Here is a 27494-nt window from a genome sequence, read left to right as displayed (position 1 = left end):
ATTAATGGTGAATGGGAACCCCTTGGGGCAGTTGCAATTTTCTAGATATTATTTTCTACTTGGAGGTCAGTGAGACAAAACGTGTTGACAGGAAAGCCAAGAGATTGATGTTTTCATAATAGGGAAAAGACCTCTGAAAGGAGTCCCCAATGGTAACTTTGTGCAAATACAAAGTTAAGAGGTATTTGTGGCTAGGGATAAATTGCATGCTGTTCTTTTTACTGGGTGAGAGTTGCTATCATTTGCAATTGAATGTGATTGTCTTCTTTCTTTTCTTTTTTCTTTCTTTAGGATGTGCTGAGAGAGTTTATTGAGAACCCAGCCAACATCTTGGACATCCTCAGGCCACCTCAAGTACTGCTTCTTCTGTACAAATCCTCTGATTGACTGGTGTTTCATCAGCTGCTACTGGGACAGTGACCTAACCACCACCATGATGAGGACACTACTGAGGTCAGAGAGGCACCTGCTTTGGACATAACTGAAGTCTTTGCTACTGAAGCAAAAGTAGGCATCATATCTGTACCTGTCAGGTTCTATTCCCTGTGGATGGTCATTGCACAGCAGTCTCTGGGCTGCCTTATAACAGATGAAACAAAATCCCTGGAACTTTGTGACTATGAGAATGGTCATGAGGAACATAGTCAAAGTGACAGTGAATAAGATAAAAAGGGAAACTTTAGGGACTTTAAGACTTTCTCTTCATCACAGTCCTCCATGGAAATGGAGTAGAGGGAAACCCCCAAGAGTGAGTTAGGACACATGCAGTTTATATCTGCAGGAGATCCCAATAGAGTGACATTGGTTTGATTGAGCCAACTTATAAAAGTGCTGAGTTCACACTCACAAGTGAATTCGTTATGGGTTATGTCCAAGAAGTTAAGTGATGCAAATACGCCAGGATCAGGAGATAGGAGATGGTTTCTGGATATATCCAGTACCTCTAAACTAGCGGGTAAACTACCAGGAGAAAGAACCGTGAGCCTGTTGGAGTTGAGTCTCCTCAATGCAGTCAGATTGCTAAATACTCCAGGGGGAAGGAAATTAGGATAGTTATTATTCAGATACAGAACCTGGAGATGGGGAGCCCCTTAAAAACATCCCAGCAGAACCCAGTTTCCCAGGCAAGCTGCAACATATTTTCTCCAAGGAGAAGGTGTTTTAAGTTGTGATTACCTGGAGGGGTGTGATTTGGGTTACAAGAGGAAAGGCGATTTGATTTAAAATGAGTTTGGAGCTGAGATACCTGGAGAAGGTGGTAGAGGTCAGCCAGATTTTCTAGCCTATTCTCTGATAAGTGAATGTAGTTGGCTTTAAAGTTAATATTTGGCAAAGTCACCAGTTTGTTGCCACCTAAGAGGATAGTAAGTTTGGAATAAAAGAAATGGTTTTAAGAACATTATCCTGCAGATCTAAGGTATGCAATTCTTTTAGGAATGAATGTCTGAATGTCTAGTCCTGAATTATTCAAAGTGATTCTTTTGGAGATCAACGTAGGCTACACTATGTAGCCCATCGAAATTGGAATTATGAAGTTTCCTAAGAAGGTTACATGATATGTTGAGTATTTGGAGGCTCTCAAGTCCATAAAATGCTTTGTCTGCAATCCTGTTTATCTTGTTGTAGGCAAGGTTCAGAAGTTTCAACCCCTTGAGTGCCTTAAAGAGTCGGGGGTTCAAGGAGAAGATATACCCATGTGAAAGATCCAGGCGTACCACTGAGCTTCTGTCTGGGCCAGAGAATGTGTTCTCATCAGGATCTTTGATGTTTTGGAAGCCAAACCCAGAACCCATAATATGGTAGGTGAGAATCAAAGAGGAAGTCTGGTTTCCCCTGATGGCATTGCTGAAGTTTCCTGTGATAGCTGTTTTCAGAAACATCGAGGGTTTCCACTGCATATTTCTGAATGGATTCATGTATTTCTCCCAGTCCACCGAGATTCCCTTATACAGGTTAGTAGCTTTGAGACTGAAAAGAGAGAGCATTTTTCCTGAAGTGGCTTGAGCTCACCTTCACATAAGATGGATTTTTGGTTGAAGGAAAAATCTAGGGACTTCAAAGAATTCAGTTTCCGAAATGAAGAATGAAGGTAAAGGCTACCAATTTGATTGTAGGATAGGTCTAAGTGAATTAAAGAAATCAAATTTCTGAAATAACCATCTCTTAATACAGCATCATAGAGCCCATAGGCAAACAGTCTCAGTTCAAGCAGATGGAACAGTCCCTGGAAAGCATCCGGATGCAAGAAGTCGATCTGATTTTTACCCAGATCCAAGATCCTAAGATTGGGCAGGTTTCTGAAGGCCTCTTTGTCCACTGTCAGGGGAGTAAACTGGCCCCCGATCTCTAGCAGTTGGAGCTGCTCCAGGCGGGGGAATGAGGTGGTCATGGTGGCTCTGATGTAGTTGAAGCTTAGCAGGAGCTTCTCTGTGGTGCTGAGGACCCAGGGAATCTTGGTGATATTGCAGAAATGAAAAAAAGCCCATGTGACCATCAAAGGAGCAGGAAGAAATTCCAAACACAGGACCGGCCATGAGCACCACTCCTAAGAGAAGGTCAAGGTGATCTGCCATGGTCCTGTGGGGGAAAGGGAGTGAAAACACAGCATCTCAACTTGAGGCACTGTACATGATCCTCAGAACTTGGGGGTCTCCTCCAGGATGTGCCTGTTCTGGTGGACCCCCTTTGCTCACGTGACACCAGAATGTGGCTGTGGTCATTACTGCCTGCTGTGGATGAAGTTGTTCTGTCTGTCTTTCTGTCAGACACTTAGTACTGCATTTTCTCCATACGAGGCAGTGTTCTAGACATTGACCTGGGCTGGGATGTAGCTCAGAGGTGCCGCACTTGCCTTGCAGGTGCAAAGCCCTGAGTTAGATCCCCAACATTACAAAACAAATGAACAGAAACAAATTTCACCTGGTCTTTTTAATAACTGTCTGTTCATTCATCTGTCCATTCATTCACTCACTCATTCAAGATTTGCTGAAGGAAGTTGGAGAAAAGTTGTTTCACTTCAGCCAGAGAATAGTCCATTTCTAGCCCACAAAAGTTTCAGCTGATGGGTGGAAAATAAATCCCCTTATCTTTCCACCCTCACCTGTCTTGTCTTCTAGCCCATCTCATGATCCGAGCTGATTCCATACACAGCACATCTCATCATACAGACATTGGGTATTTATGATTTGGATATGAGGTGTCCTCCCAAAGCTCCTGGATTCATATTCAGAGGTGAAATGATTAGATTTTGAGAACTATGATGAAATAGGTCCATCCTAATGTGAATGGGCTGATTGGGTAGCAGCTGTAGGCAGGTGGGGTGTGGCTGGAGGAGGTGGGTTACTGGTGGCATGCCCTGGAAGGGTTCATCTCTTCTGTGGCCCAGTCCTCTTTTTCTCTTCTCCTCTCTCTGCTTCCCAGTCACCATATCCTGAGCAGCTTCCCTCCATCACACCCTTCTGCCATGATGTCTTGGACCCAGAGCAATGGAGTTAGTTCACCATGGACAAAACCTCTGAAACCATGAACCACAGTAAAACTTTCCATCCTCTTAATTGCTCTTGTCAGGTGTTTTGGTCACAGAGATAAAAAGCTGACTAACAGAGTTACTTTACATCATCTCCACAAAGAGTCAGATCTGGTCAGTTTAATAACGATTATAAAGCATCTACTGCTTGCTTAGTTTTTTTTTTTTTTTTGCAGTGCTGGGGATTGAACCCAGGGCCTTCTTCTTGCAAGGCAAGCACTCTACCAACTGAACTATATCCCCAGCCCTCATGCTTAGCTTTTGTGTGACTCTGTGAGCATCCAACAATAAATAAAACCCAGTCTAGTTGCTGAACTCCACAGGGGGAGGTTCTCCATTTGTCTGAGTTGGGTGTTTAATTAGCCCATGCAGCAATGGCAAAAGGTGCTCAGTCATGTCTGGGTACTATGAGAAGCACAGAGAAACTTCATAAGGCTCCTCCATCTTTGGTGCCTTGAACACATTCGATTTGCTTCAGTGTAACAAAATCCCTGTGATGGAGGCTGCTATGGTTTGGAAGTATTAAAATCTTTGTTATCAGCCTGCGGTGCAACTGGGAGGCAGTGGAATCTTTAAGAGGTAGAGTCTAGCAGGAGGAAGTTAGGTCAGGAGGGCATGCCCTTGAAAGGATCAGTGAGACCCTGGTCCCTTCTTTTGCCTCTTCTTCTTGCTTCCTGATCACCAGGATGTGAGCAGCCTTCTCTGCCATGTGTTCCCTACCATTTCGTACTATGCTACCACATGCCCAGAGAAACATGGCCAAGAGATAATGGACTAAATTCTCTGAAATTGAGTCAAAACAAACCTTTCCTCTCTATAAGTTGTTTACTCAGGTATTTTGTCATCATGATGAAAAGTTGACTAATACATCAGCAAAGAGTTATGCATTCAGAGGGCATGAGAATAAAGGGGAATGAAAATAAAGAAATAGAAAGGAAGGAAAGTTTGTAAAGAGCAGAAATTCTACAAAATACCATCAAGGGCAATAGTTTTGACTGTAGAATAGATTAAACCCAGAACAGTCATGGAGCTGGAGTTGGGCACTGGACCCAGCTCTGATGAGGTTTTGCTTCCTGTTGAGGATGATTCCAAAGCATCTGTGAAGCTGTGGCACAAAAAATACAGTAGAGCAGAACTAGGTCTTCGAGGCATTTAATGGTTATTAGGAGAAATTTGGTGAGAATGTTTATCATCACTCTTAATTTTTCTGCCATCTCAGTAAGTAGCTAGATTATTTTCACCCAGAGGCTCAAGATGACAACAGAGAATCACCCTCGTTCTCTTGAATATCACCCCACATTCAATTCATCTGCAAATTCTGTGGGTTCCTCCTCCTAAGCCTATCCACTGCTCTATTCCAAGCCACTGCCATCTCTCGTCTGGGCCATGCTGGTGACTAAAACCAGGAATTCGTTGAAACCTACTTATTCTTTCCACCTATACAGTTTGTGATTTTTTCTTTTGCAGGTGATCAGATTGGGTAATAGAAATGAACTAGTCCTTCCTTCCTTCCTTCCTTCCTTCCTTCCTTCCTTCCTTCCTTCCTTCTTTCCTTCCTTCCTTCCTTCCTTCCTTCCTTCCTTCCTTTCTCCCTCCCTCCCTCTTTCTCTCCCTCCCCCCTCTCTGTTTTTCTTTCTTTCTTTTTGCCAGGGATTGAACCCTGAGGAGTTTAACCACTGAAGTTCCAGGTCTTTTTATTTTTTATTCTGAAATAGGGTCTTGCTAAGTTGCTTAGGGCCTTGCTAAGTTGCTGAGGCTTCATTTGAACTTGTGATCCTCCTGTCTCAGCCTCCCAAGCTACTGGGATTACACAGGGGTAAGCCACCATGCCTGACTGCCTTAGTCATTTCTTAATGAATTTCCTGTGGCTTTGAGTGGGAGCTAATAATCTGTATTTATAGATAATACACAAAATATAAAATGGAATAAAAGTTCCGAGTGATATTAATAGTCAATATGATGAATTATTGAAAGAAAATAGAAAGCTATCAGAGCAGATAATGGTGCAGCAGAACCCCCAAAGGCAGACACCATCCTGTCTCCCTTAATGGTTTGGGACCATTCTTCTCAGGCATAATGGGAGGTTCCATTATCTTTCCATTGTACCTGAATCTTCAATTATATACTCATCATTTATGTCCTATATATTTTCCAAAAGCATCAATAATATCAACTATAAATCATGATTATTAAAGCAGGACTAAAAAGTGCAGACCAGCATCTACAGAAAAAGAGATGGATGTGCCAAGGGACAAGATGAAAGGCAGGTACTTCAAGGGACCCCAAATCCAGGTCCAAGTGTCCTGGTATGCAGTTGTTGGGGCTCTGATTCTAAAAGCTGATAGAGTCTTAGAAGGCAGATAAAGGTATGTGGTAGGAAGCATGATCCCTTATGCAGTGGTACCCAGGGTGAAGATTCTGATTGTGCATTTCAGAGGAGACAAAAATAAGGGGAAATCAGGCTTCATGACCCAAGGACAAAAATGAATGATCATGGAAAAATCATATTTAGATAGAGTTTTATGTAAGCTTCTTCACATCCTCTGGTATGAAGTGGATTCTAGCAGGACCTTCAAGACACATAAGATTGTCAGTCTCATTGCCCACATCTAGATGCTGTGGTCAGCTACAGCACTCAGGCACACTGTCCAGCAGGAGACAATAAGTCGTAATTCTCAAAGTTTTGAGGTCATGGACCCCTCTGTGAATCTTCGGAGAGCTTTGAGTCCTTGCCCTCCAAAATTGCACATCACAAACCAAATTTTGCATCCAGATTTAGATAATTCACCAATCTCCAAGGCCTGCCCATTTCAATGTTATATTGATAACCTTTAATATGCATAAAAATAACCACAATGGCTTATTTTCCAGAACAGGTTGGGAAAAAAGTTTCCTGGAAAGGGACAGATGGTAAATATTTTAGGCTTTGCAGTCCAAACACAGACCAGAGTTTTCTGACCTCTCCTCCAGAAGAAAAAAGGACAGAACCTTTGATTTCACAAATGAGGATTTTAAGTGACTTAAGATAAACATGTTCTGATGCTGAACTACTGGTATTTGCAGAAATGAACCAGCATAGTCCCCAAGTTGCTGAAAGTTTTTAACTGCTGCTTTATCCAAACATCAGAATGAATCCTCATCTTATGTCACCAGAGAAGAAATCCCTGCAGAGACACAGCAATGAGAACACCAGCTCGGGATGACAGAGTTAAACTTTTAGTTTTTCTTTATGGATGACTCAATACATATAAACATATGAACCAAACTAGGTGAATGACCTTGAATCTGTGGTGATAATGAGTGAAAGAAAACATATATTTCCAGACACCAAATTTTCAAAGCCATACTAGGACAGCCAAAATTAAAGTTATTAAATAAGGTGGATAAAACCAGCTGAACAAGTATTTTAAAGAAAATTGTTTGAGGTTATGTTGTATTGTACAAATTTCATGCATTCTTATTTCCTTATGAAGTACAGAAAGGCATGAAATAACTACATATTTGCCTCTGAAGCAGATCTCTATGGGTCCAATGGCCAAACAGTGGGCAGAAGAGTCAGGTGAACTGAACTGAGGTGTCTGGAGAGGTAGTTTGTGCAGACAAAAGCAGGAAGAAGGGTCACACAGCAGATGTCCTGGAATGGGAGCATGAAGCTAAAATGAGTGGAAGCAAATTTCAACTGAGCACCGATACAGGGAAGATCTAATCTGAAGTGAGAACAAGACAGTGAAGCTGGTTCAGATCCAGTCAGACTTCAGATGAGAGTTCAAGAATAGAATCCACACAGCAAGAGAGAGAGAGCCAGGGTGGGGGACTGACTCAGCCAGAGAGGCTTGACCAATGTGGACATAACAGAATCCAAAAGGTACCAAGAAACCTGAAACCCAAAACTCTAAGTGAGTTGAATCTGGAAGGGAGCAAGATGGGTGGGAGCAGGTGGGGCAGGGCCCAGAAGAAGCCTGGGAGCTGTGGCTACTTGCTTCTCCCCAGTTCATGTGGTGGGCACCATAGAGCAGGAAGAGCTTTCTACCCATCAGAGTAGTGTGCCCTCTAGTGGTTCTCCAGAGTAGAGACAGACATCATCATCCTATGTACATATATGATTACATGAATGGCATGAATTTATATTGTGCACAACCATAGAAATGAAAAGACATACCCCATTTACGTACAATGAATCAAAATGCATGTTCAAAAATTTTAAAAAATTATTAAAAAAATTTTTTTGAAGCTGGGGTTCAAATTTGGAGTTTAAGCATGTTAAACATGTGCTGTACCACAGAGCTACACCACTTAACCTGTAGGAGGTTTCTAGAATGGACAAATTCAGACATACAGAAAGTGGAGTAGGTTTCCAGGGGCTGGCAGGAGGGGAGAATGGGCTGTGATTGTTTAATAGGCACAGAGTTTTAATTTGGGACCATGAACAAGTTGAAAGATGGTGGTGGGTGTACTTAGTGCCACTTAATACTTCAAAATGATTAAAATGATAACGTTTAGGTTATACATATTTCACACAATTAAAAAAAATTAAGCCAAACCCACTACTGATGCCAAGCCTGATGCCAAGCCTGCCTCCTGGGTACTTAGGTTCCTTGGGCCTGGTGGGGCCTGAAAGTTGCACTTCACAGCCATATCCCAGGTACTCGGAGGCAAGCAGTTCTCAGGCCTCGCTTTGAGAAGGCACTATCTGAAGGGTCCCCTTCATCTCAGAAACCCCATGATTCTTGAGAGAAAGAAGGGCTGATAAGAAATTCAGAGGGTTGTTGTACATTGAATTTAGATGACTAAGGGTGGGTTAATGCATATCTAGGGCTTTGAGGGGAGAAAACAGGAACAGCGCAATCAATGCAGGCCTCAAGGTTCCTGCCAGCCACTGTTAATTAAGATGATAAGACCAGAGAAGAGTCAGTATCTCTTTCAATTGAAGCCAGTACATTTCTGTTTCATCCCAGCCATTGGTGGAGCAGGTTCCCTTTCTTGACTTCATTGCCTGGACAACAGAGCTGCTCGCCTAAGCTTCCTGAGTTATGGCCCATGGTGCACAAGCAGCAAATACACAAGCCTACATTTTGGGGGTGCCCTGCTCCCTGGACACCATAGTTGGCCTGAGGATACCTTGGTCCAAGCCAGAGCTGTTCCTATGCTCATTTAATCCTCAATCCCTAACAAGTAATACCAGGAATAGGAACCTTGGCAGGGCCAGTGTTCTGAACGGATTCCAGACTGGCCGTGATCATGTGGCAAGCTGCAGAGAAATGTTTCTCCTGGCAGGTGCCAGGTCAACCTGGGGCCCCATTGGAGCACCAAGCCTGGTGGACTCACTATCTGAGAAAGACACTTCGTGGTAGATTTCCAAATGGGGACCTGAGAGAGTTTCTGCAAAGTTCGCAGAGTAATAAAAATACTGGACTAATTCCTAAGGTGGGTATGGAATGTAGGTTTAGCCTTGAGAAACCTGAAGGGCAGGGGACCAGGGGAAGTCTCCCAGGACAAATACATTCTCTAGACGCATCCTAATAAAACATCCCACTGAACAAGCCAACAGATAGGTTGGAACAAGTCCAAAACCTCATTAGGGTCGCAGTCCCTCCAGCTCAGCATTCCGCCTCTGACCATAGTTCCATTAAAACAGATGGGGACTGCGTGCTCTCAGCCTTAGAATTTGCTCCCCAGGTACAATGCTCGCTCCTGTCACCATGGTTTTAAGGCTACGGAAGTGATTTCATTTTCATTCCGCTCCACCTCTGTTTATTCCACAGGGACTCTTCCGAGGCTGAGTTATGTCAGTCACTGGATACTGAGGATCCTTGCCCACTGGGAGATTGTAGGCTCTATAGACTGTAGGATACTGATGCCCAGAGTATGGTCCCCCCACCAGCAGCAAGAGCATCTGGAGAGCAGTACGAATACTTGGGGTCCACCTGAATCAGAAGCCTTGGGATTGGGGTCTGGCAGTGTGTTTTATGGAAAACTTCTTGTGATTTTGATACATGCTCATGTCTGTGAACCACTGGGCTAGAGTCTGGAGGGAAGACAGAATTGTCGGTCATCACTCTGTATCTTCCAGCTTCACATTAGTGGATTCCACCAACTGTAGATCAAAAATATTTGGGAAAAAAATGGTACCTGCACTGAACACATACAGATGTTTTTCTTAAGGTCATCTCCTAAGTAATACCATAAAGCAACTATTTACACAGCACTTGCAATACATTAGGCATGATAATTAATCTGAGATTATTTAAAGTATATGGGAGGTGTGAGTAGGTTATACAAATACTATACCATTTTATATAAGAAACTTGGATCTGATATGTTTGGCATCTGTGGTGGTCCTGGAACCAATTTCCTGGGGATACTGAGTGAAGACTGAATGCTAATCACTGTAATATCATACTGTGGGATACTGTAGACTCCTCCACTATTGTAGACAACATTTTACAAATAAGGAAATTGAGGCCCAGAGAAATTAAGTAACTTACTTAAGACCACACAGCTCTGTCTGCCGTGCATCCCCTTCTATGTCAAACACCTTCCTTTGTGGCAGTGCAAGCTGTTTTGTGCAGTGGTCCTGCTTCAGCCCACCTCACAGTCATCACCTGCTAATCTTGTGGTCACTTCCCTTTAATCACAAAACACTCTGGCCCTGGCTCCCAGCAGGTCACCCTCTCTGGTCCTCTTCAATGTCCATATGAAGGTCCATTTTATCTCTGTGTAATTTATTGCCGGCATGGTTCCCACTTTGAAATATCGAGTTCTCTCAACACAAGTTTCTCCTCTCAGCTCTCTCATGCCCTTATCTGAACCATGGCACCTTCCTGACGGCCTCAGAACTTCCCTGCATCTGGGTTCGATAGTGCATGCCTGTAATCCCAGCAACTCAGGAGGCTGAGGCAGGAGGATCATGAGTTCAAGCCAGCCTCAGCAACTTAGTGATGCCCTAAGCAACTCAGTGAGAACCTGTCTCAAAAAATAAAAAGGGTTGGGAATGTGGCTCAGTGGTTAAGCCTGGGTCCAATCCTGAGTACAAAAACGAAAACAATTAAAAAAGAAACAACTGCCCTGGACCCTACACCTGGAGGCTGAGCTCTGCCAGTCCATGTCATGTGCGTTGGTTCCCTTACAGAAACGCAGCACTCAAGTGTGCCCTCAACACAACTTCACCAGTCTCTTCTTTCTCGTACTCCTTCAGGAGCCCTTCCACACGTTGCCCCTCCCAGACGCAGCTGGCCTGGCTTCCTGCTTCTAGCGGCCTAGCTCCTGCTCCTGATTGGGAGCGTACTGCTGCCCTCTAGTGGCCACCCGTGTGGCTGACTGTGTTGGGACAGCAAGGCCCGCTAGAGGGCTCTGTACCCGTACTGGGGCAGCACCCTGCAGCGCCACTGGGAGGGAAACTTGAGTCAAGAAGGGGAGGCTGGGCCTCGGCACTTTACATTAAGGTTAATGTGGTGAGAGAGGGCAGCTCACTCGTGCAAACAACATTCCATGGCTGGGGACAGGCGACTTCACACAAGCAAAATGCAAGCACGCTCCACACCGTCACTTAGACACATCACATGCCTGAGCAGAGGCAGTCCTCAGCATCTTCTGTGAACACCAAGGACGAACACAGCAGGGTGAAAGTCTGGCGACTGCCTACAAACAGGACTCTGAGATCAGCACATTAGAATTCTGAGCACTGGTGCACGCTCAGGAGGTCTGATTTATTTACTGACACTCGCTGGTCTCATTAGGCTCTGTTTGCATATCTAAGTGTTTACCATGATTCTATAACACCAAGCATGACTATTAAGTCTAGCCCAGTGAGAAATGCCCCTTTTATGTTCAGTCTTTGTTCCATGCACACTGGGTGGGGTTGGGAGATATGGTGAGAATCTCTGTCCATGCCGAATTCCCGGAGTTGCAGAAACTGAAAACCCTGTCAGGACGGACGTGACCGTGCTGCAGGGAACGTGTGCAGTGCAGGGGTTCCCTGAGCTGCAGACCATTCACGAAATTTCTTCTGGAAATTCATCTACAACTGCAGTCAAGCTCCTCGGCTGATATTTAAAGTCCCACCTGCGTCCCTGTTTGTAAAGTAGAATTCTATTGCTTGTTCTGTTTGGTTTACTGCCGTCACTAGCACCCAGAAGGAACCATGTTGGCAAATATCTGCTGAATGAATGAATTTGCTTGTGTCCTGCCCTGGGGCCTCCCTTCCTCTTCCTGGACCTGTAGAAATGGTGCCCAGGTGCTGAGAGCTGTCTGCTGGTTCTCTGGGTCCCCTGGATGGACTGATCTGGGGTCATGCACAGCAGCCCCATCTCGCTTGCTCTCTTCTCTCCTTTCTGGGCCATCACTCTCCTCCGACTAGTATCACCTTGTCAGTATTATATTATCTGCTTTGGAGAGTGAGTGCCTTCCTTCCTTCCTCCCCTGAACACACCCTGAAATGTCCTTTTCTGCATCTGTAGCATTTCCCCTAATGCACAGCATGTAGACTCCGATGTTTCCGAATCCCTTTGAACTGGTCAAACACTGCCTCAAAATCATCATTAGTCACAGACCCTTGCTTCTGTCTTCATTACATGTATCCTCAAAATCTAATAAGGTGGCTTCCCTAAGTCCCCACAGGAAGAAGCTTCAAGGATGGCATCAATGAAGTTGGCAACTAATTCTACAAATTTTACCTGAGTATCTCCAGCAGTGATTCCCCTGCCTTCCTATTCTGCTTCCTCTTCCTTGCTTCAAGGCCCCACTGTCTCCTCCTGGATTCCTAAAGCAACCACCTCCCAGAGTGGGCAACAGGGTTTGGATCTTGAATGTTCCCCAAAGGCCCATATGATGAAGGGTTGGTTACCAGCCTGTGGCACTGTTGAGAGGTGGTGGAATCTTTAGCAGATGGGGCCTAATAGAAAAAAGTTAGGTTATTGAAGGAGATATTGAGATCCCAGCCATTTCCTCTTTCTCTCATTGCTTCCCAGGCACTATGAGTTGAAAACTTCTCCATTACCATGCACTGTTGCAATGATAAGCTGCCTTACCACAAGCCCAAAGCAACTAGGCCAATCACTCATGGACTAGAATCTCTAAAACTGTATGCCAAAGGAAACTTTTCCTTTATTAAGTTGATTGTCTCAGGTATTTTGTCATCGTAATAGAACTAACAGTGTGTGTAACTCTGACAAATGCATCCCTCACTCTGCTACCTGAGGGAGTTTCCCAGAGCAAAACTCCTACCAGAAAATTCTCCCTGGCTCCTTATGCCCACAACATCAGAACTCTTCAGAATTACTCTGGGGCCCTCCATCTGGGACCATATCCTAATTCTGGAATGGCCCCTTAGGACCTGCACTCTCTCAACCCAGCCAACCTTCCTTGCTGTGTCTAGACTTCCTTCCCCTTGCTTCTTTGTTTCCCAGATATAATCTGTCATTCTCAGAATTTGGCCTCCACCCTGATTTCTCTGCTTGGGCTGCCTCATGGGCTTGAAATGCATATGCACATCTCCTCAGCTCATCCCATTCCACGCCCCTTGCCAGGGCTGCTCTGAGGTCGGCTCTTCCATGAAACGGTCCTCGCATCTCTCCAGGCATGCTTTGCCTCTCTCCCTTGATATTCTGGGTACGGCTCCAGGACAGCATTTTTATTACATCATGACTCTCTCACTAGGTTGTAAATCTGGAGGGCAGGAACTCAATTTTATTCATGTGGGAGCTCCTGCAGTACTTGGCACAACTTAAACACCCCAGCAAATTTTTCCCGTTAATATTTTGAAGAAGATATATATTTATCAGAAGCACTTACCTCCTCATCCTAGCATGAGGGATTTCTAAGTTATTTTCATTCTAGGGGCAGAGGGTGTGTGTGTGTGTGTGTGTGTGTGTGTCTGTGAGAGAGAGAGAGAGAGAGAATATATATTAGGAGGAAGAGCTTTTGCTTTCTTAAGAGAGAATAGGAAGCTAACTAAGAGAAAGAAATAGAAAACATTACATAGGTGGTTTTCTGTGCCATATGGAATTTTCTTTTTAGTTTCTATTAAATGGAACTTTAATCAGAAAAGATCAAGACCATTTTGTAAGTTGAGGCACATAGAACATTGAAGAGATTTTGAACAATCTCTGGCCCAACCTCTGGTTCAGAAGGTGGCTAAGTCACTCAGTCTTATGGGCAACTTTCTTATAACTCCAGGGAGAGGAAAAAATTCACTGTGGTGGTGAGGAAGTTGCCCCCCAGGACCCAGAAGTCTCTTTCATGACATTTCCATGGTCATTTGGTTTCTGAGGCTCAAGCACAAGGACAAGACAATTCCAATGTCTCTACTCTCCAGTGAGCAGGGAACGTGCTGACTCAAGGATCTTGTGAGTTTCTGGGGGAATATAGAGCTAAGGTCACCACCAGAGTTTGGCATTTCTAAGCAGTAGGACTAGGTAAATCATGGCGATATTAGGAGACACCACACAATTATTGGGTCTCAGATTTAGGATGAGAGTGTCCTGAGAGTTGAAGATTTGAACACTTTTGCTTTTCATAATTTTATAGATGATTTAATGGATGCTCACCAAGGTTAAGCTCTTGCCTAAGGTCTTACACCTATTAAATCGTGGAGTTAGGATTTGAATCCAGTTGAAAACTTGTCATTATGATTTTTAAACAAAATCAATATTGAATACACTGCAAAATACATCCAGAGCTTCAGTGGGCACTTTGCGTGAGAATTACCTAGAGATCTTGTTGAAAGAGAAACGTCCATCCGTCAGCTCTGAGTGGGGCCATAGAACCCGCATTTCTAACAAGCTCCCAGGAGGTGATCATGCTGCTGCTCCACTGACCACACACCCAGTGGACAGGGCCTAGAGATGTGCTCTCTGCCTGGCTGCTCACTGTTCCTCTGCTCATCTGAGCTGCCTCATGCTGCACGATCAGTTCTGAGAGGAACTGAATTCACTCCCCAGTTCTTCTTAGCCCTGGAGAGTGAAACATCAGGCAGTACCTCAGAGAGGACTCATTTGGGATTTCAGAAGATGGGGAGCTAGAAGGATCCCACCATTTTACTAGGAGCTAAGAAAACAGGAGGGCTTGGGGTCATTTCCTCTGGTTCGTGTTGGGGGCTGTGCCATGTGGGCTACACTGGGGTGGTCCCTGGAAGTCAGCCGGAGGTTGTTTTGATCACATTGGCAGTGAGGACGTTGATTAATATAAGCACACCCAGGTGATTTATCATTGGCCGTATTCAATTAAGTCCATGCACACAACGGGTGCACAGGTGTTCCCAAGTGCTCCTGCTTGGGCCTGCTCATTTTAACCTTTGCGGTGATAGGGCAGCTGGCTCCTCGCCTCATCTCAACTGGTGTGGCCCCGCCCTCCACCTCCTGGAGAGAATATAAGCAGACAGTAGATAGAAGGAAAAAAGAAGCAGCAAGCAGAAAGAAGCAGCTAGCAGAGAAAGGAAGCAGCCAGCAGAGAGAAGAAGCAGCAAGCAGTAAGCAGCAGGCAGAGGCAGAAGGCAGATCGTAGAGTGGAGAACTGAGAACACACCTCTAGGTCATAGATCACAGATCGCAGTACGCGGGACGCACCTCTAAGAAGAAGCAGCAGAACTCTGAGAAGAAATGGATCTCTGGTAAGTGTAGAAGCCTGTCTTTCTCTAAAAACTTCCTCTGAAAGGAAAGTCTCTCTTTCTATAAGCAAAGCCTATCTTTCTCTCAAAGCTTCTCTTCCTCTAAAATCAAGCAAGCCTCTTTTTTCTCAATAAGCTAGGGAATAAGCAAGCAAGGAAGCAGCTCAGAAATAGAAGTAGTTTATTTCCAGTCCATCTCCGATAAATACCCGCACAATTGTTGCTGCAGGCAGTAATAAATATCCACGGGATTGTTGCCATGGGCGGCGACAGGTTTGGAAGCACTTCTCCTGGAGATCAGCAGGGGGTGCACAAAGGGTAGAATTGAGGTGGGAGAGGCTGTGCTGGGCTCCACTGGGAGGCTTGTATTGCTTGCATAATGGGGTGAGTTTAGAGATGAAAATGACAACTAAGCTGCTCATAGTTGGACTCAAATCCTAGCTCCACAATGTAACAGATGTGTGAAATTGGGCAAGTGCTGAAGCCCTCCGTGCATAAGTCTAAATCATCTGGAAAACAGCAACAATTATAGTTTCTACTTCCTCCAGCAACACAAAGAGCAGCTACTGAGGACCCTCCAGTGTCCAAACTGGAGAACCCAGTTAGCCACATAATTCTCTCATATTTCTTGCTTGTTTAAGTAGAAAGCCATCATTTATGCAACTATGCCTCACCAGAAAGGCATTCCTTTTAAAACCATTGAAGGGGGACAGTGAGAGAAGGAAGTGGGTTTCTTCGCACACTGGGGTGATTTGCTGTTTCTCTTTTAAGTACTCCTGGGAAATTATGTACTAGCTTCCTCAGTTTTCTTTAATATTGTCTGGTGGTGGTCACCAGCATCATAAAACAACAAAAACAGCAGCAACCAAGGGAGTGATAATCTGAAAACAGTATGCTGAGAACTGAAATGGGTTAGGCACAGAGTGGCTTCTCTTTTGTCTGCTTATTATAAACTCATTAGCACAGTGTTAAAGCATCTGATTAAAATAAATAATTTCATCTGAGTGATTATGAAAAGTAAACAACTAGCATAACACATTCAAAATCCTCAGGGAAAGATAGTTCACCTAGGAATTGAACATCTCTACCTGTCTTCAGGTTCAGTCTGTGCTCGTCTTCTCAATTAGAAAATTAACATTGCAGGCTCTGACAGCTTCCCAAATGCACCTCAGCTAAACCTGGTGTGTTGATGGGCAAAGTGAATTCAGGAGAGCTGGGCAACTGCAAGGTCAGGGAGCTGGAGAGACGGGAGCTGGGAAGTCCAATGTAGCACCCCTGAAAGTAAGGACACAGACAATCTGCTAGGAGCAGCAGAAATAATCTGGACTATGCTGTAAATGGAAAGAGGTTGGGGCAGGGTGGGGAGTGTGAACAGAGAATAGAATCTCTTTTCAACTGTGCTCAGTGACATGCAGAGAATGGAAGTGGGAAGGGAAATTATAAAGCACTTGAGAAGCGTCCTGGGAAGGATCTGCAGTCCGTGCTTCTCTTAAGCTCCTTAGGCACATGAAATCATGTTGGCTTTGCAGCTGACGCAGATGCCTCAGTTGCAAGGTGAGCCTCAAAGAGGTTAAGGAGGAAGAGGATCTCTGAGAGCCTCCAGGTGCAGAAGAGGAAAGATGATTTCAGTGGTTGTGCCTGAGTGACTGTGAGCAGGAGCAGGTGAAGGCCCCCGAGGAAGCACAGGTCCCTATCACATGCCCAGGGCACTGTTCTCCCTAGCAGGTTTATCATGTATGAAATCTGCCTGGGCAGGTTGTCCAGGAGGCTGTGCTGCACTCTGACTGAGGGCTGGGAGTCAGCGAGTGACTTGGCTGCAACTTGCTGGTGGTGTTTACTCCCAAGATACACGTGGTCCTGGCAGAAGTACCGGGCTGGGTAATAGTAAATCCAGGTCCTCCTCTGGGCACCGTCAGGGCCTCTTAGACAAATTTAACTTCTCTTGTCCTCAGGTTCTGCATATGTATAATGGCAAATCTGAACTGGCAGCATTTTCACATCCTTGTGAACTCTAAAATTACCTAAGGAGACTTGCTGAGTATCATGACAGAATTCATAGACCAGTCAATCCTCCCTGGAGCACAACATTCATCTGCATGTTGGCAAATTTGCAAGCCTGTTACCAAGGATCTTGAAAAATACAGTGGAAAATAGCATTATCAACGTACCTATAACATATACCCTAGCTTTAAATTGCAACTTCTTCCTTCCTTAAGAATTTACTCTGAAAGGGGACTACATCTGTGGCTAGAAAATATTTTGAGATTAGAAAAAAATGTTCTTCCTCTTCTTGTATTTTCACCTTCAGGCAAGTGGCAGGACCATACCCAGAAATACCTTGCAGATTCTTCTGCTTTGATTTCCTAAACAAAGCTATAGGGAGAGGACACACAGCGTTTGCCAGGAGGTACAGGAAGAACGGGGGTTGTTGGATAGAAGCAGAGAGACAAGGGAGAAACAGGAGAACACAGTAGGTCTGTAGATCCCAGGAGGGACTGCGGCTTGATCTCAGAAAGTTAGACTTGTGGTCTTGGAGCAACAGACCTGCTGGAACTGAAGGGGCTAGGGCAAGAGCGCCCTCTTGTGTGGAAACACCTCCCAGTCCTGTCCCTGAGATCTTGGCAATATGTGAGAACCAGCAATTGTGATACAAACTGAGGTAGTTCTATGGATCCCAGTCCAGTGAGATGAAGACTCCAAACAAATATTAAGTCAGTATCTAGGATCAGTTTTTTTTTTTTTTTTTTTTTTTTTTTGCACATCTGAGCATTTCATGTTAGACATGAATACTCACCATCTATTGGTCTAACATGTTGGCAACGAAAATAAAAGGTAGTCCTCAAACTACGTGGACTCACCTCTGAGCAAGATAAGGAGGAATCTCAGATCACAAAACACTCAGGGATGAAAGTGGCATTAGATTTTGCCTTGATTTGTGGCTGTTTGAGTTCAAATCCTGGCAGGGTTTCCCTGTCTCCAAATTGGAGTGATTAGGAGGAGCAAATGAGATGGAGGACACAGCTCAGATTCCCAGGTCTCTCGCAATACCTTGCACCTGATAGATTGCTAGTTAGTTGTTAAATTACTTATTGACTACTAAAGCTGGTCCAACCATGAAAATGGGTCTGGAGAGTTAATGGTTTGGCAACTCTGGACAAGTCGTGTTGTCGGTAGCATTGAGATTATGAAACTTGTAGAAGTTTCAAGAACATGAATGTGAATTTACAGCAAAATACCAGCTTACTTATTTTGAATTTATAGTAGTGATTTAAGTGCATGGTCCTGAAGACAGACATGTTCATTCTGAACACTGGTTTACCATTGGCCCCCACAGGTACTTGGGACAGTGTCCAGCTGAGAGTAAATGCTATGTGTGTATTTGCTGCTATTACTGGTGTTATTAATTTGTGTACAGTAAAGGAAAAAATGACCACCACAAGGATGAGAGAAAGCCAAGCATGGGACATCTGAGAGAAGTTTAACACAGGTCAGGAATATTTTCATTTTCATCACAACATCCAATGGTTAGATTTGGTGATACCATGACTTTGGAAATATACAAGAAAGTTCTATGGGACACTTGCAAGGGAAACAAAAGAAATTAAATGAAATATAATCTATATGAAAAGGAGAATTTACCCACATTCCTTCAGAGTAAACAGGCTCCTTTCCTTCTGCATGCAAACTTAGACATCAGTCCCTTATAAAATGAACAGAAAGTCTTCTCTTGACCCAGCTACTTACCCTCCGTTCTGAAAAATAATATATCCTTTCTTTCATGGCCAGATTCCTCAGATATGAAGCCCAAAACCTCTTCTCAGTGTTTCCATTTCCTACTAACTAGCCTCTTTTTAACTCCTGAGCTCTGGTTTCCTACAGGGGTGCTCTCTTGAAATTTGATTCTGTCTTTTCTTTGGGGAACTCCCTTGTTCACTTTCTTTCTTTTTCTTTATTCCTTTCTTTCCTTCTTTCTTCCTGTATTTCTTTCCTTTTTTCTTTTTTAGCATCAGACAGCTTTGGCCAACTATTCTCAGAATATCTTCTCTTGGCTTCCATGATTTCCCTTTTATCGTTCCACCATTCTATTTCTCACGAGTTATTTTCCCATCTCCTGCTCCCTCTAGCCTGGGCATTTTTCATCTCCAAGGGTTTCTCAGCTGTAGGCTTCTTCCCTCAGTGACCACATATGCTCTCCAAGTTGGACCATGCCCACTCCTTCCCCAAGATCTCTCTCAGCCGTGACCTCTCCTGGTCTCAAAGGACATCCCTTTGGATGTCTTGTTGTACAGTCAAACTCACTATGTCTCAAAGTGATAAGACATTTTGCATTCTGAAAATCTTATAGAAAATAAAAAACTTTTTTGCATGGAACTCAGAGACAGATAAGTGGACTTCTCCCAGACCAGGGATCTGATCCCTGTGGGATTCTGCCTCTACCTGCCATGTCCTTTAACCTTTTTAGAATTAATTAATTAATTAATCACCAAATCCTACTCCCCTGCCCTGCCCTTTTCATATGTCTCTAGATTTGTCCTTTTGTATTTTTGTCACCCCAGGGTGATACATGTTTATTGGAAACCATCTCTTGGGACTGAAGCTAGCTTATGGTGCAACACCCAGGATAAACACTTAGCTGCCTTCAAGGAGCCCACAGTCACCAGTAGGGAGACAGCCATGTCACTGCAGCACAAGAGGGTGTGATAATTACTGTTGGAGGATGTGCCTGGGGTACTCTGGAGCACAGAGGATGCACAAGCCCTCTACACACAGGGGATGAAGACCAGGAGTTCCAAGGATCCAGTGTTAGGTAGGAAGAGCAGTATGCAGTCCTGGCAGAGACTTCTAAGCAGCATGGTCTGGTCAAAGGGGAAGAGTGAATCCAGGCTGGGGTGTTGCTTGGTGCTGGGGTAGCTCAGAAGGCCAATGTGTGTGTTCAAGGTGGGAGTTGAGGCTGGACAGGATATGCTGAGGCCAGATCAAAAACAGTCTAGAATTCCTTCTGAGGGTGGTAGGGGGTTTGAGTACTGCTACTGCATTAAACTCACACTCCTCAAGGGCTCTGGGATTGGGCTCCACCTAATTTATCCAGTCTTAGATCTTCAATAACACATCTCACATCTTCTGCTCCAAGTAAGTAGGAGCTTTGATCTTCCCTTTATATGGCTGGAGTTCAATCAAGGCTCATTTACCAAATGCCTCCTATGTGTCAGACACTACCTTAGGCTCAGGGGTTCCCCAGATGTGGTGCAGCCCTGCCTTATAATAGGTACTTGCAGAGACTGATTTTGCTAAAAGCAGTGGTTTTTTTCTTCTTTCAGATACTCTCTGGGTAACTTAAAACAGAATAAATCTTGGCATGGGCTTCATTTTGTATCTGTCTCCTTTATTACCTTCAACTTTATGATCTGCTCAGGTCTGTACATTGGCAAGATAATCATTTAAGGAGTGTTCATCTTAAAAAATAAACAGTAATATAAGGTTTATTGACCCTAAATTTACCTAACTTACCTCATTCTCCTTCAAGACTGGGGCAAGATTTGCAGCATCCTGTTTCAGACCCCTGGTGTAGTGCCTACGAGTCTTCAGGAGTTGCCTTACATCTTCCAGCTCACCCCAGAATGAGGCTGTCCTCTCCCCAAGCAGAGGCAATCAGCTCATGGAAACTGAATTCCTCCTTCCAAGATCACAGGACTATAGACATCCTGAGCGGCAAGTGGCAATTGCCCTATCACGCGATAACGACTTCTCTGGAGCCACTTCACAGACTAAGAACCGACAGAATCATCAACCAGAACACAATTTGGCCAAGACTGCTTATTTCTGCATACCTCTCACCCACGGCCCCAGTTCATCTGTTTAAACCTAAAGCTCCTGTCAATACACCAAAGTCAGGGCTGAGATGCTGAATCTCACTTTGCCTTCTGAATATGGTCATATTGGTTAGAGATCTCCCCCAGTTTTTCATTATTACCTTTCCTGTTTATTTTGGGGGGCAAGTGCCTGGACCTGTTTGTTGGGACCCTCAAAGTCAGACCTCTAGCCTAGGACTCAGGTAACAGCCTGAGTGGGGCAAAGACCCCTCAACTCTGATGGGCAGTACAGGGTGACAAGAAATTCAACAGGATGATAAGAATGCAAGGAGCAATGAAGGACGAGGGAGACACTGTCCAGCTCTGCATGAAATCCGGAGTAGGGGCCAGCCAGGGAAGTCTTCACTACAGAAGTTAGTATTTGACGTGCTTTAAAACTCTAGAGGCTCCCCCAGCACAGCATCCTGAACACAGGAGAGCAAGCATAAACGGAAAAAAAAAAAAAAAAGGCAGGAAAATGGTGTGGTCAGAATCCTACAGGAAGGTCAGTACAGCAGGATGGGTACCTGAAAAGAGTGACCAGAGATGGAGTTGGAAAGGGAGCCATGGAGAGTTTCGAATGTATCTTGTGGACAGCAAGTGCCTTTGCTTGTCCTGAGTTTCCTGTTACTCTGGGGTTTCCACGCTTCTCTGTGGTCCAGTCTTTGGCTGTGGTTTCTACACTGAGCTCAAGACCAACTAACTCCTAGAAGTCTTCTCTGCATTTTCTAGCCTACACTGGCTTTATCTTTGAACCAGAAGATAATACCACATAATTTTGTACTTAATTGTCTTGCGGGTGCTTGTTTTAGCTTCCCACCTACACCTGGTGGATTTAGAACAATAGGAACCATAATTCAAACTTGTTTTTGCTCCCACAGAGCTGAGCACGTTATAGATTGTGGTTTACACATTAGGGGACTATGAAGCCAGAACTTCAGATCAACAAAAATTCAGAGATCTGACGGAAGATTCAGAGATTCAGGTGGATTCAGAGATCTGCTTTCTGCATTCTTTTCCACAATTAAGTATGAAATAAACACATCTGGAATCAGTTACTGAACTTTCCAGGGTAGCTTGCTATCCAAGTATGTGAGCAAACAGAACTATTCTGATTTAACACTGAGCACATTCACATTTCCAGATGTGTGGAAATCAACGAAGAAGGCTCTGTGCTGCACATGCCTTCTCTGGGAGGTGTTGTCCCTCCTCAAACAAAACTCAAGACCTGACAGGATTGGTTTTGCATTCAGAAAATGGAATCAGAAAGCTTGTTTGCTCAAAGAATAAACGTACAAAGGGGTGATCCTGTGCCATTGTTTAGGATGGAAGTTAAGTGCCTGTCAATATGATAATTAAGCTTGTGGGCATGGTCACAGCATTGTTTAAAATATGAACTGGTTTTGTACCCCTTGGTAATTAGCTTTGGCCTGGGCCTTTCCTCTGGGAACCCCCTGGATCCTCTCCACAATGTGGCAAGTGAAAGATTAGCATCTAGCCCCACAGAACTTTTTCCAGGGCTCTGCTCCAGGGTTTTCCTTCTGATTGGCTGTGCATGGTGCTCTGGGAAATTCCTGGCCATTGTTTTCTTTCCCAGAGAATAAGGTGAAGTGAGTCAAAGAGTTCAGGAGATCTTGGATGGGCTGTTCAGATCCTGAGTAAATGCAGAGAAAAGTGATCAAACTAAAATGCATCTTGCAAGAGCCCGACTGTGCCTACCCAGCAGGTAATCAACACCCTCTTCCAGGCACTGAGCAGGAGGACAGTGTTACAGACTATAGATGCACTCTATGCCCAAACAATGCATTGCATTGATTGGGTCATTGCTCAGCAACAGTATCTGAAGGTCACTGGGGTTAAGCTGTTCATAGTTAACTATATTGGGCGGATGTGTTCCAAATACTAGGTAACCATGTAGCTAATCCACAACTGGGAGAAAGCCACCATCATGGATTTCCACTCAACGTGGCCTCAAGCAGTCTTCTCTGGAAGTACCTCACCCACAGGACAGTCAATCAACCAAACCACAATGTGGTCCCAAACCCACCTCAGAAAATGTCTTCTCAATTGTGGTTTTACAGAAGCAGAGCCACTGGGCTATTATCTTCACAGGCTGACATTTTTCTTTCTTGCAACATAAAGGCCAACAATTTTTACTGTGGAGTCTTTGCCAGGCTGCTCCACCTGGCACTTTGGGGCTGGGTGTTTAAGGCCTTGTGTGCAACATCTCAGTGACTTTCTGGGATTTCCGTGGCCCTGTTTGCAGTGGCTGTGTGTCTTTCTCTTCCAAGAGGATAGGGAGAAAGTTGCCTCAGGACAAGTCGCCAGGCCCCTTCCACAGGGTGGGGACTAAGGTGAAAATGTGAAAGCTTGCCAAGAAAGAATGGCTCTTCATGTCCTGCCTGTTGGGCACAGGGTATCCGCGTGTCACTTTCCCCTTTCCACTTTGGGTCAAGGGACCCCCACTTCCCTCAGTATCGAGGTGCAGGGAGTACCATTCAGGGATGGGATGTTCCGCGGAGGGAACAGAGTTGGGAACAGCCCAGGCCAGCTCCTGGAGGAGGCCGGAAGAGAGGCACAGTCGCCCGACGGCCAAAGGCATCCGTGTCCCAACCCCGCGCGACTCGGCCTCCGGTCTCCAGCTGTGGATGCTCACCTCCCTGGACAATCCCTGCGCGAGTCGACCTTGGCTCGCTCCTCCCTGCAGCAAAGCCAGGCCACCTCTCAGGGCTCCCGAAGGCCTCCTAGGTCCCGGGAGGCTCCGCCCACCACCAAAGCCACGCCCAGCGACCCAGCCCGCCCTCTGGCCTGGCCTCGCGCCCTCTGCCGGGTACCCTCTGAGCTTTCTCGTTAAATGGGAGACCTCGGGCTCCTGCGGCAGTGACCCTTCGGGATGCGGCAAGGGTCCATGTGTCGAGGGAGAACGCAGAAAACTCGGAAGTTTGTGGCGCGGGGAGCTGGCGCCCTGCATCCAGGGGAAGGGCCGCGGGAAGCAGGCGGAGGTCCTGCGGCGGCCCCTGTAGACCCCAGATATGCCCACCGAGATCCTCCAGACCAGCACTGCCCCTTTCCTTCCTCTTCCTGTCGTACAGAGGAGCAACCCAACACTTCAGCGGACCCCGAAGCGTTGTCCGAAGACCTGAAGTGTCCAAAGGCACAGCCAAGTGGAAGAGGAACTCCGTCCGTGCTGACTCCCAGGGCAGTGCTCCTTCCACTGCGCCACTTCAGGGTAAAATGTGAAGATCTTCAGAACAGATTCCGGTCAGCAGATGCTACTGTTTGGGAGCTGGGGTGGTTTGAGGAAGGAAGTTCTCATTTTGTTTGCAGAATGCAAGAGAGGACAGACCCTTTGTGTCCTGTGAGCCTGGGGTTCCTTCTGTCCTAATTGCTCTTTTCTTTTCCTACCCTCCCTCTGATGCTGGGATTTGCCTCACTTTCAGGAAAAGGGGCATGTCAAAGGAAAGAAACGACTCCCTGGAGGCTGGTACAACCCAAAGGTTAGAAAGAGGAGATTAATCAGAAAGGGGTGAAATGACTTTCTGGGGCGAAGTTCAGTTCAAGGGCAGAAATGGTACTGTCTTGAGTAAGACTGGGAAAGCGGGGAAGCCGGGTGGGACACAGATAGGACCTTTCCCTCTTCCTGCCTTTGGGAGCTGGGGTGCAATCACAGAGTGACTCCCACTCCCCATTCACTGCCTGGGGGATCTTGGTGATATGATCAGCACGGTGGGAAAGACAGGTGTAAAACAAAGCCTGGCACTTAATTACAGTGCACGGATCTCATAGTAGAGTCTTCTAAGCTCCCCTCTTGGCTGGCAGCTTGAAGCTGAGTGACAAATTGCCTCAAGTAGCTCTCAAAGGTCTGTATGAGAGAGGATGAAACTACCTCCTGTCTCCCCCAACCTCGTGTGGGGAGCTGTGGGATGAAGAGGGTGCTTACATTCTGGTGTTATGCAGGGTAGAGGGGTGAGGTCTGTAAGGGCACCAGGGGATAGTGAAAGCTGGGAGTCACAGGCTGCCAGGACATGACCTAATGACACCTTGCTAGGCAAACCCAATGTTCCTGTTTTTGTCAGTAGAACCAAAGATAAGATGGGAGAGAGTTTCATGCAGGCCACCGTTTGCTCCCTTCATAGGAGGACACTGCCAGATCAGCATGGCCAGGCTTATCGTAGGAGTGCTGTGGCCTCCCAGGACCACCCAAAGCCCTTGCCAAGTGTGGCACCTGGCTTTGGATACTGATTCCAGTTACTGGGCTTCCTAGATTCATGTTAGAATTGGAAGGACCCTTAGAGCCTGTCTACCTGGCATGTCTCATGTCGTGATGGATGAGATATCATCCCAGGGAGATGACAACTTCCACCTGAATAGCCAGGACAGCTTAAGGTCTTCTCATGTGTGATCCTGGAAGTGAGCTTCCATTATCTTTCTCCTGTGGGTTCAGGGGTGGGAGCTGATGACTAAAGCTTTGCTGATCAGGAACAGAGGGGTTCTTGCTTTTTTTTCCACCACTAAAATCCAGACTTGCACCCACATCTGCAGTGCACAACATGGTGCTCACAGGAAGATCCCTCCCAGAGGTTCATGTCAGTCTCCTATTTTAATCATTCAGCGGCTTCCTTATACATTGATAAAATCCAGATTCCAGATGAAAGCCCTGCAATCTGTTCCCTGACAGTTTCTCAATTTTTCTGTCCCCTCCATTCCCACCTCCCAGGCTAGCCTCACCAGCTGCCTTTCGCTTGCTTAGGGTCTTCCCACATGCTGCTCCCATGGGCTGGAATGCTCTTTCCCCATGATATTGCATGGCCCATGCCTATGCAGTCTTTCACGCATCTCTAAAATGTCTTCAAGAGAAGTTCCCTAAAACTCTCTACAGATGGTCCCTGATTTATGGTAGGTATCCTTGTTTGTTTGTTTTTTTTTTTCTTTTCTTTTTCTTTTTTCTTTTTTTTTTTCATTCAGAATGGTCTGAAAGTGATTTGCATTCAGTAGAAGACATACTTTGAGAATTGAGTTTGTATATTTTCCTGGATTATCCATATTTGGTAGAATGTTCTTTTGCAATGCTGGTCCATGGCAGCAAGCCACAGCTCCCAGTCAGTCATGTGATCACAAGGGCAGACAACCAATAACCTACAGTGTTCTGTGTTCCTGAGTTCTGATGTTCAATACATTGGATGTATCAAGTGCATTTCCCACTCATGACATTTCAGTGAGTGATGGTTTATTGGGACACAGCTCCATCGTAAGTCAGGGAGCATTCATATATAAATTATATCTCTCCTTGTAACCTGTTCTCTTTACAACTCTCATTTCTATTCATAATTTTGTATTTTTTTTTTTTTTTGCATCAATTAGGACGGCTAGAAGGGTACTCTGGGGGGAGCAGTAGGAGGTCTACATTTTAGATATAAGAGGTTCTAAAATTCCATTTGTTTACCCAGCCTACAAATACAGCTTTATTATCTTTTTTATGAACCTGGATCTCTATGCAAGCTTCCGATGTATTTACAGCTGTGGGGAATTTTACTTTTTCTCTTTGAAATTATCTGTGTGTCACATTCTTAGCAGTTTCCAAGATTTCTGGAGAACATCTATCTCTTCTGTAATGTCTTTTTGCCCCATTATATTCTATGAGTGGGTTACTCTTGAAATAAAATATACATTTCTTCTAAATGTTGAGCTATATTCTTTGCCAGGTTGGTCTTGAAGAGAAGTCAGAAGATAAAGGGTGTCTTTCAGGGTTATTGGTACACAGAAAATGGTGTGGACTCCCAACAAAAATTGGAGATAAATGGAAGTATTTTGAGAATTTCAATTGACAGTTTCTAATTAGACATTAGATTCACCTGGGGAGATTTTTGTTTGCTTGCTTGTTTTTTAATGCCAATGCTTGGCGCTCACTTCAGACTATTTAATTAGTGTCTCTGGTGTGAGGGGGTGAGATATCTCCTAAGTTTCCTAGATGATGTTAATGCCTTTCAGGGTTAGAATCATATATTTATTGGTTTTTGTAAATATATCCATCACGTCTTTTTGCTCTAGGCACTCTTCTAGATAATGAAGGCATAACAAAAAATTGAGACAAAAACACTGCCACTGGATTTTGACCGACGACAAACATGATAAATAAGTAGAGAGAACACATAAGTTGATGGTAAAACAAGGAAGAGGGATATCCTTATGAGAGGGGAAGTAGTAAATCTAGCAGGGTATACAGGGGAGGTCTCATGAGAAAGTGATGTGTGCATAGAGACCTGAAGAAGTTGGGGGAAGAGTGACTGGACAGAGGGAACAGTGAATGCTAAGGTCTTGAAGGAGGAATATGTCAATTTCAAGCAAAGAAGGAGTGAAAGTAGAGTCTAAACGATTGGTCTAAGTAAACACAGACCCCAGTCTAGGTATAAGATGCAAGAACAAAAACCAAGACACTGTGTGCACATGTATGATTAATCAATTTGAGAATACTTTGGACCAAACCAAAGCAATGTAGCTGTCATCCTAAGGAAGTAGA

At 44.9% G+C, this 27494-nt stretch overlaps 2 protein-coding genes and 1 pseudogene across 13 annotated transcripts in view; 1 reads left to right on the top strand and 2 right to left on the bottom strand.

The window, feature by feature from the left end:
• The window catches only part of LOC306641532 (transport and Golgi organization protein 1 homolog), a 220987-nt gene that overhangs the window by 159961 nt on the left and 33532 nt on the right, over positions 1-27494 (bottom strand). The gene's annotated exons all lie outside the window — the stretch shown is intronic.
• LOC306641407 (toll-like receptor 5) lies at positions 490-22236 on the bottom strand (annotated as a pseudogene). The gene is made up of 2 exons (XR_013766846.1): positions 20637-22236; positions 490-2577 (listed from the first exon to the last, which is right to left on the bottom strand). The product of XR_013766846.1 is annotated as a toll-like receptor 5 (transcript).
• LOC306641562 (uncharacterized protein) overlaps positions 23802-27494 on the top strand; it is a 109473-nt gene continuing 105780 nt past the window's right edge. For 2 of the 11 annotated variants that reach the window (XR_013758192.1, XM_079106717.1), the window contains exons 1-2: positions 23803-24238; positions 24418-24474. Coding sequence is in view for 8 of the 11 variants with exons in the window: in XM_079106717.1 (XP_078962843.1) it covers positions 23871-24238; positions 24418-24474 (425 nt within the window). In the remaining 3 variants the exon portion in view is untranslated. Of the gene's footprint in view, positions 24239-24417; positions 24475-24766; positions 26284-27494 lie in introns of those variants that run through there. The other 9 variants (XR_013758194.1, XM_079106716.1, XM_079106719.1 and 6 more) reach the window with 9 other exon arrangements.

The sequence above is a fragment of the Sciurus vulgaris genome (assembly GCF_902686455.1).
Source record: "Sciurus vulgaris genome assembly, chromosome: 12".
NCBI classification, from domain to species: domain Eukaryota; kingdom Metazoa; phylum Chordata; class Mammalia; order Rodentia; family Sciuridae; genus Sciurus; species Sciurus vulgaris.
This window is presented reverse-complemented; position numbering and strand designations above follow the sequence as displayed.